At 41.7% G+C, this 21,000-nt stretch overlaps 1 protein-coding gene across 1 annotated transcript in view; it reads right to left on the bottom strand.

The window, feature by feature from the left end:
• Nucleotides 1-21,000, bottom strand: part of LOC144820075 (uncharacterized) — a 72,070-nt gene that overhangs the window by 2,258 nt on the left and 48,812 nt on the right. Inside the window, exon 3 of the mRNA XM_078677727.1 lies at nt 3,843-4,307. Coding sequence (XP_078533853.1) covers nt 3,843-4,307 — 465 coding nt within the window. The remainder of the gene's footprint in view (nt 1-3,842; nt 4,308-21,000) is intronic.

Genomic DNA, 21,000 nt, shown 5'->3' with positions numbered 1-21,000 from the left:
AGAATGAGCACAAGTCCTAAGACTGAATATCTCAAACAACTGTAAGTTCAGTTTGTGAAAGATCACCCAGACATGGTAACCCAATTTAAGGATGATGACATTATCACTGATAATGATACTGAGAGTGGACATGAGTTAGTCCCTTCAGCAACTGCTTAGGTCACCTCAAAAGAAGACCTCCAGCTAAAACAATTGGCCAGGAGACTGAGGGCCTTATTTATGAAAAGTGACGCATCGCTGCGAGAAAACAGCGATGCATCACTTCTCAGTGCGCCCTCCTTGCGACATGATGAATGTGTCATCCTAACAGAATTGTTGGGGTGAGCCTCAGCAAGGCCTACCAGTGATAGGGGTTCGCCCTTCTCCTCACAAGTCCTCAGACCAATAGAATAGAAGTTGGCACAGAAACTGGAATATAAAACAAAGAGTTTATTAACCTCATGAGTTGGAACTACAATCACACACCACCCTTTGGTAATGTATGAAGTAGCACACTGAACAGAAGGAACATACCCACACAGGGGCTCAAAAGAAGGCGGTACAAGTACAAAAAGAAGGTTTTATTTACATATAAGCTCATACAGAAAATGCACAGTCAACAAGAGGGAGGAGCTAACAGTTGCTAATTCTAGCAAACACATCCTGACTGTTACAGACTAAAGACAGCTGCATGGACAGCTACACGCTCAACTGAGCATGTGCAGAGTGGAAGAAGCTAAATATAGTTTGTTCACATGCAGAATACAAGAGCAAACAACAGTAAGGAAGGACAGAGCACAGGGTGAGCACATGGTACCACATGGCAGACAAGATGGCTGCTGAAAACTAGATGGCTTCAGCTAGATGCTAACCACGATCACTGTCAAATTACAACAGTATGATACATCATTTCGCACTGAATGACAAATAAGTCAGTATTACATTTATGGAGTTGTGTCGGAAGTGTGACACAACTCCAGCAATGTTCCTTTTACATGGGGCAAGCCCCATGTGAACAGGCCTGCGTCAGTTGTACACCTGCCATGAGGCAGGCATAAGGTTTTCACGTAATGGCGTCCTAGAAGTGGACCGCTGAAATCCAATGCACCACTTCTATGAGGCTTGGATGTGGGAGAACGCCCACCCTGCATGCATTATACCAGCTGCAGGTATACTATAGCACAGGGGTATACAAAGTGGCGCATCTGCCTAGAAGCGTCACTTTGTCAAAAGGGTGCCACATGGCGCATTTTGTACGCTGACGGTGCGCCACAAAAAGTGCACACCAGTGGCGCAAAAGTGTTGTAAGGGCTCATAAATGAGCTACTGAGTTTAGAAACCCAGCTCCTCGAAATAGAAAGAGAAAAGGAAAGAAACGGGCCTACGACCTATCTCTGGTGACAGCAAACAAGTAAATAGTGAGAGAGTAATATTTTAACCTAAAACACCCCAAAGGAGATATTCCCCCATTTGCAGAGGGTGATGGTATAACCAAAATGTTCACTGCTTTTGAGAGAGCTTGTGTAGCTAGGAAAGTAGAAAAGAAACATTGAAACTCTCTTGTTGGAACTGTTCTCAGGAAAATGTCATGATAGACTCTGGACATTGAATGAGATAGATGTTAATACCTATGAACTCCTGGAGTGTGCCCTGACAAAGGTCTTTGGTCTTACCACTGTAGAGTATAGAATACGTTTCTGGGAGAATCTAACAACCCAGAGTCCGTTCTGGGTCAAATTTGTTGACTTTTAAGTAAAAACACTTGATGGTCGGTTACAGGTAAAAATGTTATAGACTACAAAGGGATTTACAATTTAATTATGATGGAGCATTTTTTAGTGGTAACATCAGCATCTCGTATACCTGGGCCTACTTTCTTCTCCAGAGTTGTGGAAGAAATCAAACCACTGGATCAAAACTAGCATGACCAGTACTACCACTGATGGGTGAGACCAAAAGAGAGAGGCCAGAAATCCCCATCCCAGCTATAGAGGGTAATCCTGAGAACATAGAGTCTTCAACAGGGCTCAAAAAGCCTGTTCAGAAGGGTGGGCCCTGAGACTCTTCACTGCCTAGGGGTGTACCAGGGGAAGAATTGGTATCCTTGGAAGCTTGATGTCAGGAATGTTGGTCCTTTGGGCACCGATCTGGACACACTGGTTGAAAAAACAAGAAACTGATCAATTTCCCTACAAGAAAAATGCCTCTAGTTCTTCTGCAGTAAACACAGTGGCCACTCTCACGATGGGATATCAGAGGGCCTTGACCATGTCAGAGAGCTCACTGTCGTAACTCTTATGTGGGATGTGGACCGAGCCACCTTAGTCGTCTGACCCAATAACATGCAAAAATACACAGTATCACAGTATCAAGTGTCCCCTGATCATTGCATGTGTGAAAGATCCTATTCAGTCACAAACATTTACAATGTGATAACAAACCATCCTATGGCAACGGTGTCCTTTGACAAGGGGTTGCTGGTAAGTTAGAGAAAGCAGTCTCCTTGACACTGCTAGTTTGCTTGGTAATGATTTGGGAGCACTGAGGATCCATGCCAGAGTCCTTGGAATCACAGACTGGGTGTGTGCAAAAACCTGAACACTGAGCAGAGCTTAGAGTGCAAAATAGGTGCTGGAGTCTGGAAGAATGTTGCAAGGAAAGTAGTCCCAGTATAGGCATTTGAAGAAAACAGACAATTCTGAATAATGATTTACAGGAACGAAGGAAACAAATCTTCTACTGTTAAATGAGAGATGTTATTTAATCACATCCAGATCAAAGCATAAATGTTATATATACACTGTCCTCTGATAAGCCTAACTGTTCACCCACACTATCTGAATAAGACGGCTAGTACCTGCTTGTTGCTCTATCTTTCTCTGAGGATATCTTGCACTCTCGATATAGTGTACTTAATTTTAGTTTCCTTTTAGTTTCCTTTACAGAAAGGTAGTATATTACAATTTACACAACTTCTATGCAAATCAGGGTAGCAAGCAAAGATGGTGCAATGAACTGCATTGTGTTAAATGAATAGATCAGAAATGCTTCATATCTACAAGTATTTGGATCATTCATGCTCTCTTCTTGAGCTGGTACACAGTGTGCAGCTTAGCGCCAATGTGGACACCCGTGCAGCACAGTTCAAGGGTGCCTGCATTACAGGCAGGATTGATTTTGTGCAGAAAGGGTAACCTTCTTGCACAAAAACCACCCTTAAAGGTATTTTCCTCTTTCTATCTGTGCTGCATAAAGCAGCACACCTGAAAAGGTGTTGACATATGCCCAAAAGTATTGCATCAAATGAGTGCTCAATGGATGGTGCATGGACACTCCTGTGGATTCACCCATGGATTCTGAAGTACATTTACATCTATCAAGATTTGTATTCATGGTTTTACACCTCCCAGAGGCTGGCACAATGAGAACATTGTTTTTATGTTTCCTCCTTTCCTCCTCTCTGCATGTGTGGTGCATACATCAGCACTTATAAACAGAGGAAATTGCATTAAAACACAATTTTTGTGCAGAAAGGAAATCCTAATTGCACAAAACTATCCTGCCCACTGCTCACTTACCCTTGTCCAAGGGTGCAAGGATACCTGCCTTGATTTGTGGCTGCAGAAAGTGTGCCACACATGGAGAGAAAATGACTATGCCAATCCTTTGTAGCTATGGCACATTTCATTCTCTCTAGTTGACGCAAAACAGCGCAGCAATAATTTTTACTTCTCTGCACTGCATAAAATCTTTGACATTTTGGCCCTAGGTGTTTATCTGGGTTTTGTCTGGGACTAAGTGATATGAATACATGTGTGTTATCTCTTTTATGACATTCAATTTGAGCCAAGAGCAATAAATACCTTTTTCTCGTCCATAACGAGAATATATGAAAAAGACCTTCTTCTTTGCAGCCTGTGCTTCGTACCATGCTTTTGTCGCTTTGTCTACACCATCAGTTGCATTCCTGAGATCATTCTTTGCTGTTTTTAGTTGTTCAGACAGTTGCACTGTAAGAACTTGTATCTTATCTTGTAGCATTTTCTGGGAACCATTCAAAATGTTTATCTTGTCTAAGCGCTCATCTATATTTTTGCTCAATGATTTCACTTGTGCCTCTGATGAATTCTCTGCAATTGACAGACTTTTGTGCGATGACTCTAGGAGTTGGCGAACATTTTGAATGACTTGTGGCAGGTCGTTGCTGTTCAGCAATGTTTCAGCAACAGACGTCAAGGAATTTAAGCCATCCTCAAAGGGCGGCAGAACCGCCTGTCTGAAACTCTTGTCTGTAACAGGAATGCCTTCCAAAATGTGACCTGGAAATACTGTACATGAAAGGGGAGAAGAGAAGAACAAAGGTTAGAGAGTAGCCAGTCATGTTTTTGGATATTTTTAGATAGGTTGGATTTCAGAATACAAAAGGTACTGCACTATAGTTTGACATTATTTTACAACTGACTTTTTGGGCTTCAAAACAGTGCTAGAATGCAGGGGATCCATATGGATCTTGGGACTGGCAGCTATTCAATCATTCAATCATGGGTTTGTAAAGCGCAGCTACTCAGGTGCCAGAGCCAGGTCTTGAGGTCCTTCCTGAACTGGAGCAGTGTACGGCTTTGCCGGAGGTGGAGGGGGAGGTTGTTTCAGGTTAGAACTGCGAGGTAGGAGAAGGAATTGCCACCCGTTCTGCTCTTATATATGTGTGGAATGGTGGCCAGAGAGAGGTCGGCTGATCGGAGGTCTATCTTGGTAGCGTGTAAGGTGAGACGGTTGTTTAAGTATGCTAGCTCAATGTTGTGGAGGGTCTTGTATGCGTACATGAGGAGATTGATGGTTATTCTTCTTTTGATGTGGAGCCAGTGGAGATCCCAGAGGAGTTGGGTGATGTGACAGGGGCTTTCTAGGATCAGTCTGGATGCAGCCTTTTGGCATGTCTGGAGCTTGTGAAGGCATTTGTTGATTCCAGAATTGAGGGCATTGCAATAGTCCAGTCTACTAGTGATGAGGGTGTGTGTGACAATTTTTCTGAATTCGAACGGGATCCATATGAACGTTTTTCAGAGTATGCAGATGGTGTTGTAGCAGGCCGAGCATACAGCTTTGATCTGGCAGTTCATAGTGTATGGTCTGTCAGGAGGAGAGTGAGGGCGGATTCCAAAGTTGAGGGGCCACCAGGCAAAATAGCATGCTGAGGGGGAGAGCAAAGGATGATGACTTCTGTTTTCTTTGGGTTGAGTTTCGGGCAGCTCTTTTTCATCAAGGTGGCAACTGCTTTCATACCTTTTTGGAAGTTCTGCCTAGTGATGTTGGGGTCTACGACCTTTATTTGCGGTGGCAAACAGGAAATTGACCCGTTTGTGACTGCAAAAAAAGGGCGGTGGTATGTACAAATGCTATTTTGCACATAGGTAACTTACAAAATAGTGTTTGCGAGTCGCGATTAGGAAGGGGTGTGCCTAGGGTGTCCCTTCCTAATAGCATGTTAGAATGGTATAAGCATGGTTTTGGTCACAAAACACATACCCATAAACAGGAAGGGGTCCCAAGAGGATCCGTTCCCATTTTTCATTTTTTTTTAAAACTCATTCAAGGAAAACGGGCTAAATAAAAAAAAAAATGGGTGGCAAATTGTGAACTGCCTCATGAATGTTAATGAGACAGATCCCTTGCAACAAAACAGCACCACTTAGCGATGTATTACATACCAGGGAGTCCTCAAATTGCCACTCCAAAGCAATCACTCAATCTGCACTGTTATGCAGTGCCACAGATACCAGGCAGGTCCTTATGGGGTACTCTGGCACACAGCAGCGTATTGAGGTACAACTAATATCCAGCAGGTCAGTTGACAGTACTATGCAGATCCAATGCTCTAAGCCCTCCTCACTCTTTCAGCTAACCCTCTCTACACTACACCCATGGGTTAGAGATAAACAGACTAAATAAACAAAAGGAGGAGTACCATCATTGTAAGGTCAAGAGAGAGATTCCTAATGTGGTGGTAGGCTGACAAAAGGAAGGAATGTATCCTTTTGTTAAAAACCCCTCACTCACCAACCTAGTGGTGACATGCTTCATCATCGGGGTCCACCCTGGTGGCTAGCGTCACCATGGTGTGCAACAACACCTGAATTACAGTGGAGCAGGTCGTGAGTGTCAGTGCAGAAAAAAGTGTGTTAAAAATTGTCCTGGTTTAACTTAGTGACAGATACATTTTATTGACAAGCAACTGGACAATGTTAACAAGGTGGGGCGAGATACTGTGAGGGTGTATTAAGGCCAAGAGTATCTCTTATATGTGTGTTGGTCTACATGTTTCAACCGTGCATGGGATATACCAGGTTTTCATCAGGACCGGGTTAACAGTGAACTGGACGGTATGTAACCCCCTAAAAGGCACACCCTATCCTCGTTCTCTGTGTTCCAATGTAGCAAAAATCGCTCAATGGTACAAACAGACTCTAGCCACATTGGGTGAGTCAAAAAAAGTGAAAAAGACCTGTGGGAAGAAAAAGAAAAACAACAAACATCAATCAGACGTGAACAGTGTTACATGCCTGTTACGTTGTGCAGTGTCGTGTCTTTGGTATCTTCATGCTTACTGCCACTCGCATTAGGAACACTACTGTGGATATCGGGGTGAGCTAATCACAGTGTGACACGGCCCATTGTGGGCTTATTGTCAGGATAAAACACGCATACTGATCAAGAGGTGCGTGCTATGCGGCAGCGTGATTGTTGCCGTATGTTACATTTATTCAGGCTTACGTCCTGGTCGTATCATTAAAGTGTAGTGGTATCACAATCTCGCCATTCTTTTATGGTGGTCGCGAATGAGGGTTAAAAGTGCGTAACATATCTATCTTAATAGACTTGACACACTCGGACTAACTGACAAATAACATAGACACATACAAACACATAACGGTTGTAGGTGCAAGGCTTACTGCTATTCCGGAGTCTTAATACATCGGAGGGCGGGAGGGGGTATCCCCACTACTCAACTGAGTTCTGTGAAAACATGGGTCATGATGTTATCGGGGGAGTATTTGTTAGGGGACCGCTGCGTCGTGCGGCAGATAAAATTCCGAACATAATCGTTCCTGTGAAGGGAAGCATCTCTACTTACAGTTCCTTCGTGGCGGAAATGCCGATTACCTATGCTTGTCCTCCGCTGCCCTGCTACGAAGCCACCCTGTCTCGTGTGGGGTTAAGTAACGGCATTGTATCCCGGTTGGGCGGGGACGGGAGCCGGTAACATGGAGGTTGCCATGGTGATTCCTGTGCGTCTCTTCACTACGGAGGCCGTTGGTTACCAAAAAGTCTTTGCCGGCGTGTCGTCCTGGCAACAGTTGGAGCTTTTGAGCACAGTCTACACTGGTGGCGATACTGGCACAGCTTAACCGGGCAGGGATTAATGTATTTAATTGTTTGCCCGGATAAATGTTCTGGTTGCTGGTGTCTCTTGTGCTAGGCAGGGTATGAGCGTGAAAGGATGAAAGAATGAACCCAACTGTGGTTCGACAGGTAGATTGTTGAACCCCATAGCAGTTGATTGTGGCGCGCTGGCTTAGTGTGGCACATCTTTTGGAAAATGGAGAGATACACAGCCCTTCCCTGATACTAGGCCAATCGCAGCCAGAGTCACACTTTGGCAGGGTCCTAGAGAAGAAGGTTGGGGAAGGTAGCAGGACTAATTCCACACTGGAAGTTCACCCACAGGATGCAGAGCAGAAGCGGGCTGACGGCAACAGTTTCTTACTGAACAATTTCCACTGAATGCCTTCCGGTACCCGCCCAGTTCTCCAAAGCACAGGGGTGGAGGTCATGCAGTTGTTTGACCCACTTCTGACTGCTCTCGGAAGTGTTACTTCAGACTAGTCAATCACTCTCACTACCCAGGCCCGTTATGGCAATGGTACCTAGCAACATGAAGTCGTCAGGCATCGTGAGAGGACAGGTGGTCCACCACACTGATGGCTCAAAAGGAACAATCAATAAATGGGGAAGAAGCAGATAAGCATTTTAGAAGAGGGAGGCACCCTTTCAGACACATATCGATTCAAGTAGCATTCAAGCAGTGCCAGTTGCACCAGAAAATTCTGGTCACAGGGCCGCATTGTTGTGTACCATTTTAGAATCTGAATTGATTTTCCCGATTCATGCCCTTATACAGGTACTAATCACGTTGCCCTTATATAGGCATGAAAATCAAGCCCTTATTTAGGCATAGCCCATGCTACCCAAATACAGGCATGGTTCTTCCATCCGTTCACCAAACGTCACAACGATTTCTTGGAAAACCAGCTTAAGCCGTTAGGGTCTTCCCCTTGCTTGAATATTGATTTATCCAATCACTCTGTTAGTTTTATAATGAACAACTCTTCCCAAGGGGTTCATTCATGACGTTCATATGCCCGACTTTACGTCAAACATGGCATTCTTAAAACACCTCCAAGGTATAAATATACCTTCACTTGCTATGGCAAAGCACGGTGGTTCGGAGCAGTTCGACAACCTACTTGCCCGACGCAGCTCGCTACAGCAAGTGCCGAAGGAAGCCGACTCTCCAGCTGATGCACTGATCAGGCAGCTGCCCTGTGCTTCTGAGAAATCTAGCTCCAGTGTTTCTGACTCCACTTGCGGAGTGTTGGGTAATTGAGTCCCGAGACAGATATACCAGAAAAACCTAGAGAAACCTTACTACTTCCCACGTACCAGATTTAGGTTAGGTACATTGGGGTAGGCTTATTTTAGAAGCACCAGTTGAGTATTTTAGCCTCTGTATTTATGTATGTATTTTTATATGGCTTAGAAACCATACAATTCTCTTACAGTATTATTTTATAATACTATTCTCGCTGTACGCATTATACTTTGCAGTCTGCCTAACGATTGTAGCAGTTCACTTCCTTTGCATGAGAAAGAAGACTGTTCAATAAACCTTTTATTGAAAATACCCGTCTCTCTATTTCTCTGCAAACTCTGTAGAAACGAAGCAGAGTAACGACTCTGAAGATACATTTTATTCTTGGGGAAACAAAGTTGTCATGTTTTGGCGGTTGTCAGAAACAAATCCCTTCTTGTGAATTCGAGAAAGTTTCTAGTGACCTCTGAGCTAGCTGGCACTCACAAATAGGTTTAGTATATTCGTTAGAGACCTATTTGACCTATGTCCTACTTCAAATCTATAGGATATATTATTCCAATGCGCAGAGCCTATTGGGAATATAGGAACTACACTAAAGCTTGAGGTAGAATAAGGAACTCTTTTGGGTATGCCATCACTTCCATGGGTCGAAGCCTGTGAATCAGGCACCTCACGCAATGAGCATGCTGTCAGCGTGTCACATGAGAAAGATGTGGCACAATCAACAAAGCGACGCTAGGTTCTGCAAATAGTGTTTATGCTCACCAACAACAAGACCCTTTTGCGTGCTATGGTCGCCATGATGCAATGGCCACGCACCTTAGATTCTGGTAAGACTTCTGGGGCTCCACACATGGCAGTCTGGGATCCAGGCACAATTCTTACCTCCATGCTCACACTGCGCTACCACTTGGGTCCAGCAGACAATGTGGGCACTTAATAGAGCACCGCTCTCCAGGTGTCACAATTAGATGCTGTGGGCCCCTTGCGGAGATATTTGATGTTCCTGAAAAAAACAAGCATTAGGAGGGCACACATCAGGTGGACACGCAGCAGAAGGTAGAACGTCTAGGCCAACAACTATTCAGGAAGGGCAGTCCTTTGACTAAACTACATTTCCTGGTGTGCAATGCACGAGTCACGTCTCACGTGTCTCGGGCATGACGCCGGAAGAAAGAGTAAAGGCAGCTCTGACTTTGTAAACGCTTCCAAATATTCAGGTGATTTGCCCGCAGTAAGCTTTGTTTCTGTCTGTGGAACCTGTCGAGCTGATAGTAGTTCAGCACTTTTTCCAGGACTGTTCTTGTTTGAAGGAGTTGTGTTAGAAGGCTGGGGGTGTTCTTTTCCTCTACACCCAAGCGCTTCTTTGTGCTTACCTCTGTTGGCGGAGGTCCGCCCTTCTGGTTCTCTTTGCAGAGGAGAGCGAGTCAGGGTGTCTAGTCCTCCTGATCTCCCTGTTGGAGAGACCAGCCAGAACACGGTCTCATGCAGGGAGACAAGCACCAATCTGTGAGCAACAGGAAGCTGCTGCTTCCTTCCCAGTGACAATGTATTCTCGCGTGCCGGATATTGGGATAGTAATTACATATCTGTTTTCCAGAGAGGAATATTTACAGAAGTACTTTGATCACGTTTTCTAGTGCTTTATTTATATTTTCTTTGTTACGGACTGGATGGGCACATCACAGGTTCTATTTTGGAATAACCAGAGATTATATACATACACCCACCGGAATGATACAAGACTGTATTGCATTGGAAAACCCTATCATCATTTGCTTTGCTGAATTTGGTTATTCTTTATCCCCACAATTATTTTGTCTAGGAGAGGGGGACCAGAGAGGGTGTACAGGTGTTTCTGCATTGCATATACAGCCATGCCACACATGTCTTTTGGTATGTAATACAAGGGGCGGGGGATCTCTCACATTTATAGCACAACCTAAGAAGGGGTGATGTAGAGAAAAATTGGCCAACCTATGTTCTTTGTTTTGTCTCTAGTTCATGTTGCGTACATGCAACGGCCCTCTTCTCTCTCCAGGCTATTTGGCCACTCAACCTCTTCTTTTTCAGGTAGTATGTTCTAGGCTTTTAGGGGCAAGACAAAGTCTAAACAGTACATGCAGTGGTTCCACAGAGTTTCTGAATTAGTTCTTATGTAGTGTTGTTTTTGTCATCCTCAGATCTCCCTCCAAGCTGTTCCTACCCTTTCCTTCCCTCACTTGACTATCCCACTAGTCCGTGTGTATTATTTATTCCAGACTTAGGGCCGTCAAGAAGTGAACCCCCTTGAGCATCAGCACAGTCCCGAGGATTTTACAAGGAAGAATGTGACAAATCTTCCTTGTGCACAGCAGAGTTCTCTGACAGTGTGCACTAAGCAGTCTCAGGTTCTCCGTTACCATGTCTCCACAAGTGTAACTCTGCCATGCAGACGTATGGCACCAGTAGTTCCACTGTAGTGTGCCTTTCTGGTTGGGGTAGTTCAGGGGGTTTCCCTTTGAACCACAGATATCTCCCAATAATTTCAATCCTGTCTGCCATGAGGCTGAGGAATGCAGATTTTAATCTCAGTTATGGGATAATGCTCTGGCTCCCAGAGGCCAATTTCCAAAACTTCTTCCTCCAATCTATCCAGCCACACCCTCAAATGGCAGATATCTGTCATAGAAGTTCAATATGCAAAGTCTTTTTTCAGTCGATGGGGAATGCACAGATGACAAATCCCCCTTCACCACAGGAGAGCATTTGTCACTGTGAATCCAATGATAGGAAACACTATGAGGCTACTCCACTGCAATGCTTTATTGCAGCTTGAGCTAATTTTAATCATTTTCGTATGTTAACTTAAGGGTAGGTAGTGAAAACACATAGGTATTCTTCACTACCTGGGCAAGAAACATGTGTACCTGTCCTTCCTTTCACCTACCACACGCTTCACCTCTTAAGACTTACCCCAGAACTGCTCTAGTGACAGTAAAAGGTCCCCTTGGAATTGGCCACTGGTTTAAAAAAGCCAGCCTGTGCATAAGTGCAATGGCGTATGCACAGGCCTGCAATGGCAGACTTTACACATGTTTAAAAAGACCATAGATGCAAGTGCGCACACACAGGCCTGCAATGGCAGGCCTGACACATCTTTAAAAACACCTTGCCAGCATCACTTCCTAACAAGTTTAGGAAGGGATCATTCACACACTTTCACACTGCATTTATAGTGGGTAAGTGCCCAGAGCCCTAGGCCACTAAAAGAGAAAAAGCAAAACCCTGTGGTGTCCCGGGGGAGGAGATGACCACCTTGCTAGTGGAAACCCTAATGGGATTCTTCACTACCTGTGCATGGAACACCCAAGTGTCCCAGCCCTGCCTTTAGCTTACTACTTGCTCTGCCCATCTGGGCTTCCCCTAGTGGTTATCCAATGGTAGTGGAAGTTGGAAATTGCACACTGAGCCTAAGGGCAACTGCTCACCCTCAGACCTGCGACATGTTTGAAAGGCAATTCTTGAGGGTGGCACAATCAGTGCTGTGCTCCACTAGTAGCCAGTGCCGTACCTGCCCTGGGTATATGGTATACATTTTTACAGGGTACTCACAGTTAAAGCACCTAAACCAATCAGGTACGCACCTCTTCCTAGCATGTGTAGGAAGGGCATGCACACTTTCATACTGCATTGTAGTGGGAACGTGCCCAGTGTCCAAAGCCACAAAAGGAAAATCTGTAAAAACCAGGAGGAAAAAAAGCAAAAGGTTTTAGGCAAAAATCCACTAAGATGGGTCATGCCCAACAGCCATATTTCTAATCTCTCAAGGTAACGCAGCACAGCAACATTGTTTACTGTGCTGTTTTACATCAATTCTTTGTAAATATACCCCTAAATGTGATTCTATTTGATTCAATTACCTTTATTTTGACAAACAAGGTCATAAAACGTAAAGCATTTTACCACGCTGTGATATCTGCATCAAGATTATCTGAATCAAATACATAATAGCAAAGTACAAAAATAAGTGGCACGTAATACATTACAGCACATAAAAACAATTTAAATATTAAAAAAATATTTAAACATAAATATAATCTCATAGCGTTCACTTCGTATTTGTTCGCTGTCTGATGGCCCACATCCATCCCAAAAACGTGACAACAGAAAATGCAATTGAGAGCCTGCAATTAGTCATTAAAATTCTCATTGCTACAATACTGCTTTTAGACCCCAAAGGTCTACATATAGATGAAAGCTGGACATACATTTGAAAGGGATTCCTCATTAGATGGGCAATGAAGGCATTTGTCGCCCCTATCAATATTCTAGTTTTTGGTAAAGGATTTAATTGGGAGGTATCTCAACCTGAATATGAAATATAGTTTCCTATCGAGGGAGACTGATGTACTGGCCCAATATAGCTTTTGTGGACCTCAGGACCACCTTTGATTACTATTTGCGGATGACGCGATTTTAATCTCCCAGATGCCTAAAGGACTACAGAATCTGTTTAAAAAATTTTGCTCATACTGTTTGGACAAAAGCCTTCAAATTAATTCCTCTAAAACTAAGATTATGTCCATCAGTCCACATAAGGGTTTTAATGAAGTTTTTAGTGTAAACAATGAGAATATTGAACAGGTCCAAAATGTTAAATATTTGGGTATTAGCCTCGATTTGAAATGAATCGCAAATAGAAAAATCGAGGCTAACTTTAATACAAGACCAAGCTCCTATAATAAGGACGCATAAAAACAGTTTCTTTAAGGCAGTATCACCAGCAATTGTGCTATTTAAGTACAAAGCTCAATCGGCCACCTTGTATGGGGCAGAACTGTGGGGCCATGTAGTTAAAGACTCGTTTTCAGTGCAGGAAAACAGCTTTTTTAGACAACTTTTAGCTGTCCCAGGTTGTACTCCTTTAATTCCTTTCTTTTGGGATTTAAACATACGACGCTCTGACGATCATGCTTCCCTACGCCCGCTGCTTTACTGGGTTCGCCTGTGGTCCACTGACGAGTTAGTGGACTATAGAGCAGCACCAAAGGAAATCATACATAGAAAGAATATTACTAGAGTGAGCTGGTTATTGCATATTGAAAATTTTTTTTTAAAACTAGGCCTATATAGTTTTTGGACTGATCCCGATTCTCTTACCTATCGTTCAAAAAAGTTACTGAAGGTACGATACTGGGAATATATTCACAGTTACCCCCTCCAAAACTCAAAAATCGGGAAACTGACACTTAAATTCTTTGATGTTAAAACCGAATGTAAATTTGAATGTTTTATGGATGAAATTTTACCTTCAATGGCAAAGTGACTGTATTTAAAGTACCGTTATGGCATTTCACAATTAAAAATTAGTACTTCAAAGTGGGCGTGTAATATAGATCAAATGTGATACTGATCTTTGTGAACTATGTGATATGGGCGTTAAGGAGGACGAAGCCCATGTCTTATTTATATGCCCTGCATACCTGCAAGCAAGGAGGAAGTGGATTAAGCCTATTTGTCTTCTTCTAGGTTTCCGGAAAATCAAAGAAGGGGAAAGAGTATTTAAAGGGGACACCTCACAGACCATAGCATTCAGTCTGAGTCGGTTCCTTCTTGCAGTAGCAATGGTTAGGAAGAAAAAAGGCCTAAAAATGTAGCAGTACTCCTAGGATCTGTACCAACTCACAGTGTGCTAAACAAAATCTATTGGTACTGCAGTTACCCTTATACATTCAAGTCCCAATTGCCCCTTGTAAAATGGTTCCAGACCTTTTAGACATAAACTTTTACTAACTGTACTTAAAATGCTGTCTCCTGCCAAATATTCTTTCTAAAAATATTTATTGTATTAATTTATTTTTTAATTATGTATCACCTCGATTGATGGATATTATCAGTGATGTCATCAGTGATGTCACTGACCATGTCATGAATGATGTAATATGTGACATGATCAGCAGTGGATTGCGGGTCCGCGATATATAGTTAGTACAACTAACTATATATGGAATTTCAATGGTTTTGTGTGAGTAAAATAAGGTTTTTTAAATGCTAATTCCTAACTATATATGGTGTATAACCTATGGTTTTTTCAGTGAATGTTCAAGGTTTTGTAAATGCTAATTCCTAACTATATATGGTCTATAACCTATGGTTTTTTCAGTGAATTTCATTGGTTTTTTAAAAGCTAATATCTATAGCTGTAAAATGTATTCTTCTTTAAATCCAAAAATATATTTTATATGTTTATTAATAATTTTTTTAAAATATTTTTTTTGTTTCGCTCCCGGTCCGCGAACCGGAAAGCTTTCCGTTAGCTCAAATTGATGCCGCGACCCGGTCCGCGAACCGGTAAGAAATCAACATCGTGACGCGTCGCCAAAGCGCGACGTATCGCGTTGCCGCGTAATGCGTCTTATGACGTACCGCGTTAGCGCACCCGGAAGTGCCCCGGGGCGCGGACCGAGGCGCGAAACGCAGCTCCCCGGAAGCGATCCGCGGCGCATCACGAAAGCGCGACGTATCGCGTTGCCGCGTAATGCGTCTTGTGACGTACCGCGTTAGCGCACCCGGAAGCTAACCGGGGCGCGGACCGAGGCACGAAGCGCAGCGACCCGGAAGCTAACCGGGGCGCGTTCCGCAGCGCGTAACATGAGCGTGAGAGGTCATGTGACTTGTTAATAAAACTTTTCATTGGTTCATTTCACTTTTGGTTTCATAATCATGTAAGGCTAGGTCAGGTGACCTAAAAATAACACTTTTCATTGGTTGAGAACTATTGTTTTTCCCAAATGATGAAAACCCCTCCTTCTTTCCTCACTCTGACTTTCATCATTGTGAGAGGAAGACCTTTATTAGTACTTCAATACTTCAGAAAGGGCTTCAGTAGTTGCTTCAGCTGGTGCACCCCCACCACCACCTCCACCTCCTCATGGGAAGAGAGGACCACCTCCCCAGGTCATGACCAACACAGAGGAGGAAGAGGAAGAAATGGAGGAAGAGGAGGGAGAAGAACCACAGTTCCTCGAAGAGGTGCCCCGGGTTTCCCATAAGAAAGCCAGTTTCATCTGGCAGTTTTATTCAATCCCTCCTGGCCAAAAAAAAGTGAATGCGAGGTATGTCACCTGCCTCATCTGCAAAGATATATTATCAAGGGGGACGGATAAGAAGTATAGTTATGGGAACTATACTATGCACAGGCACATGACCAGGAAGCATCCACTTAATTACAGCCGGGCAGAAATACGGGATTTGGAGGAAAATCCTACATCAACTCCTGTGGCCAGATCAAGATCATCAATTTCATTGACACCAGCAGAGGCACGGGAAACTGTGCCAAACATACAAGAGAATTTTGGCCACATGAAACATACTTGTATGCACTGTGGTGCGTTGATAGCATGTGGCAATATGAGTATAAATGCTATCAACCTGGCTTATGAACATCATAATTGCCCTAACCGCCCCCGGTAATTTTTTTTTTGCTCCTGTTAAGCCCTTTTCAATGCCTGTTTTTTGTTGTTTCCCCCCCAAAAAAAAACCAAAAAAATATAAAATCGTTCAAAAAATACAAAAAAAACAAAAAATGTTCAAAAAAAATAATAATATATAAAACAACAAAAATATAAAAAAAAAAGATCTTTTCAGAACTACCTCCCCTTTCAAAAAAAATTGCTAGAATGTTTAGCACTCTGGCAAGCTCTATTTCTTTTGGTTCGCTTCCCGGTTAGCTTCCCGGTACGCGGACCGGGAGCTAACCCAAAAAAAAAAAAAAAAAAAAAAAGAGTAAGTATAAGGAAAGTAAACAGAGAGTGATGTTAAAAGAAAGACAGCTATAGGGAGTAAAGAAGAGATACTGTTTAATAGATCTATTTACCGAAGAAAAGACGGAAGAGGGTATAATTGTGAAAAACAAAATAGATAAGGAAGTGAAAGAAAAAAAAAGAGAGTATAACATTAACAAAGAAGAGTTTCTTGGAGAATGTGAGTGAATGTTCAAAATAAGATTAAAACATGGGGAATAACAGAGAGAAAAAATAGAAAACCGAAAACAAAAAATAACAGAAAAAGATTAATTGAAACAGCAAAGAAATGTAAGTAACATAGAGCCATATCATCAACATAGGCAATAAAAGTTTTGCAGCTTTTATTGGCAGAAATGTGTCGCTAAAGCCGCTTTTGCGGCAGAAAACTGCCGCTAAAACCACTTTTGCACCAGTTTTCTGCCAATAAAAACAGCAATAATTTTATTGGCTGTGTTCATAATATGCCCCTTAGTGTGCTTCAACTACACAGAGAAAGCATTATGAACAAATAGTGATAGAGTGATCAGTCAAAGATACTAAGAGTAATAGAGACGGAGTGAGTGAACAAGAGTGAGGAACTATGAGAAGAGAGGGACTGAGAAAAAGAGTGGAAGGAGTTGAGTAAGTAGGTAATAGAGAAAGGAATGAGGGAAGTAGCAAAGGCAGGAAACTGAGGGTTAAAGAAATGAAGCAGTGGAACTAATAGAAGTTAAATGTGATAGAAATGTAACGAAAAGAGTACAAAACATTTACCTTATAATTGTCGTTAAATTACTCACTTTTTGTTTTTATACTTTCAATCTGTGAAAGAGAGAACAAACATTTGAAAAATATTAAAACATGTATTTAAAAATTACAAAAGACAAGGGAAAAGATTGAAGGACAAACAGTTTTTCAACAACTTTGACACTTACAGAAGCTTCTGCTTCTCCAGGCCCCCTACACAGTCCTAAAGATATACATTTTAAACTAACAGTATCTTGATGCAGATGAAGTGAGGCCTATCTTAAAACATGGTGCATCTTTTGCATTGCTGTTGTCTCAGAAAAGTGTCGCAAGACACTAAAATTTTAAATGATTGCTTCAGTATGCCAATAAGATGTGTCCTATCCAAAGGTTTGTTTGAGGTGAGGCCTACTCAGGGTTGCAGATGAAATTTCGAGTTGTTGAAGAGAATAGAGGACATAATACATGTGAAGGTCTACCAATGAAGTGAGTCATGTCCACTGCACTCTTGAACAAAGTCCAAACCTCCTATGTTTCCCTGGACAGACCTAAACTTGATCTGCACAATGTGATTCGTAATGATAGGAAACACAGGTGATGTAATTGAAATACGTGCAATTTCTTTTGCTCATTTCACAATCACATCACTTGTGTTTCCTTTGCTTAGGTATCTCATTGTGCAGATGTAGTCCAGCATATGAAAGAGTACGCAGAAGTGCAGCACTGCATGCAACAACTTTGACACTTACAGAAGCCTCACCTTCTCCATGCCTCCTACACAGTTCTACATATACATCATAAATGCAAACAGTACAGAATTAATTATACATGTTAAATGGTTTATTTTTGCTGTTCTCAGAATGTATCAAAATTCACTAAAACAGTGACTTGAAGGTATTCATCATATAACAGCGGGGAAAAAAAAACACAATCAAAATGATTGTGTTTAAAAAACCCATACAACATAACAAATCAGAATTCAGAACTCCTTAAAGTTAACTTACTTTCCATGACGTCGAAGGATGTCCTATGAACAGCTTACACTCTGTTGTGCTGTTATTACTTTCAGCCCGCCACTTTCTGAAAGAAAACCTCCATCGTTTTTAAAAACATGTTACATGCAATAAATGACTTCTTGCTCTCTACCACAAGTTTCCACAAAGCCAAATCTTGTCAGAGCCATTTATAACTCTTGGATTTCTTGTAAGCCAATCCCGTCATTTGGCATTTCTGCAACTTTCAGAATTAAAATGTTGAAGATCATTTTCACAATCCTGGAATAGTAATATCTTCCCCTTCTTGCTCAGTCATGTTCTACATTTCCTATGACACTGATACTGCTTACTATGAAGCAGACTTACACTACCTCTATGACTACTACAATTATTTAATTCTCTACATCACTTTTAATCACAAAGCAATGTAAAACAGTAGACAGCATTGCAGACTTACATTCCCTCTACTCTATGTTTTGATTGGCTGCTTCAATTAGCTTATAAAAAGAAATAGTTTTTCTGAACTCATTCAAAGTGCACTTATTTCTCCATGACGTCCAGTCTTATGGTTAGAAGTTATGTCTCTGAACTACACTTATCCTCAAGGCCAAATCGTGTAGGAGCCATTAGAACTTCTTGAAATTCCACAGAGCACATCCCGAGATTCTTTCCCTAAAATTTTGGTTTTAAAAACACCAGGTAAGAGTTTTTAAGGTCATACCGCAATTTTTTTTTGAAAATTAAAACAGAATCATTGCAGAATGACCAGCCATTTCTAGACTTTAAATAAGCTGTATAATGTCCTGATGTTATTGAAGGACCGTCATGATATATAATTGCTGCAGTTACAAAAGTCCTTCCTGATATTGACAACTGCGAAGCCACAAAATGTTTAATTAAAGTTGTCAATTTTGTTCCATCAGCCCTACATCGTTGGAACATTAAAATGACATACTGGCCATATGTTCGTATAAATAATGTGGACATCATTTCAGATTTACATTGGCTACACTCCATGTTGTGATCAGCTGCTTTTACTAGCTTATTAAAGGAGACTGATTTACTGTCTGGCAAAGTTAAATATATAAATCTTTCTGAGTCTACACTAGTGGTACTTGATACCATACAGTTCTCGCAGTCATGCTGCCATTGATAAGAAAGCCCAAACAGCTGATCTACATCTACACCTTCAGCATGCAATACATCAAGCATATACATTAAAAACTCCTGACAATCTTGCTGAATATTTTGAGAGAATTGTGTTTGGCCTGAACATCTGTCTAACAGATTTCGAATTTCAGACACACTTTCTATGTTTGTTCTATCAGTGCTACATTTCTCTAACACAGAATTTAACAAACTGCAAAATCTTTGATCAGAATTGACCACAATCTCTTCTTTTACATTTTCTAGAGAAAACAAAACATTAACCACTACATTAGCATAGCAGTTGACACCAGAACTGTTTTCAAATTGAAAACCAACAACATCTTCAACAGAATTCTTTTTGTTTCTGCTTATAATTTCAGGTTCATCGACTTTTCGTCTTTTTGCTACAACCTCCCCAGTATTGGTTACATTTCTTCGTTTCCGGCCTACCACACGTTTCTCAAACAAAGGATATTGAGGCAAATGTGGCGCATACTCTCTTCTTAACCTATTGTATTCCTTAACACAATCTAGATCCGCACAAATGCTTGTGACATCACACTCAATCAAGTACAATCCCGATAAAGTTCTAACTCGTGATAATGCCACATATGCCATACCCTCCTTGAACACAGAACTGCCAATATTCACCAATGCACTGTCTACGCTTAAACCTTGCGATTTATGGATTGTCACCGCATATGCCAAGCAAACAGGAAACTGCTTACGGCGAACATATAAGTCTTTTACAAGCAAAAATCTAGCAGAGCAACGACCAATTAGCTGTACTTCCTCAATGCCATCAAATTTAATTTTTAAAAATTCAATTCCATCTCTATTTCTGTATTTTACAAAATCAACAACATTACCCATTGATCCATTTACCAGACCTCTTTCAACATGTAAATTCCTTCTTAAAATTATACGGCAGTTCAAGCACACATTCAGAGTCTTTTCAAAACCTGCAGTTTTAGATATACTCTTCTCTAATGAATCCAATTTTGTTTTCAGATTCTCAGACAAAATAATTGTTGATCCCATATGCTCTACTCTGTCAATAGCTTCCAGTTTCACAATCTCTTGCTTTTCTAAATGCAACATTTTGTTGTTGAATTTGGCACATTCTGCAAGAGTTGGCATCAAACATATTCCAGATTTCTTCTCAGTAATTTTCTGAAAAATATTCTCAGGCACAACATCTTGTTCTGGATATAAATTTGACAGTAATCGTGCATGTAAAGCTTCTTTCCCATGCTCGGTCACTTTTCCAATTCTAACATCTTGTAGAATAGTCTTGTAAACTTCATCCTTCGCCTGACGCATATTTTCATGCAGTTCAGCATAATTGAAGTTTAACCATATATTGACGTTGCCAATGCTGCCTAGGCACTTCCTGGTATCTTCATGCGTGAGCATTTTGAACACAGGTTGCCCTTTCACTGGTGTCAGCTGCAGAAGATCTCCGAAAACAATGATGTGTTTGCCACCAAATAACACATCATACTCTGTTTTGAGAACTTCTTGCATTCTCAAATGCACAAAGGCAAGCATGACATTGGAAACCATGCTTACTTCGTCGATGATAAGAAGTTTCATTTTCCTCAAGATTCTTGAAACTTCAAAACAAGCATCTCCAGATAGCTTGTGATATTGTAATTTGTTGTCATGCTCCACTGGCAGCATCAGTAAACGATGTAAAGTAATCCCTTTA

This window comes from Lissotriton helveticus, chromosome 2_1 (assembly GCF_964261635.1).
Source record: "Lissotriton helveticus chromosome 2_1, aLisHel1.1, whole genome shotgun sequence".
Taxonomy (NCBI): domain Eukaryota; kingdom Metazoa; phylum Chordata; class Amphibia; order Caudata; family Salamandridae; genus Lissotriton; species Lissotriton helveticus.
This window is presented reverse-complemented; position numbering and strand designations above follow the sequence as displayed.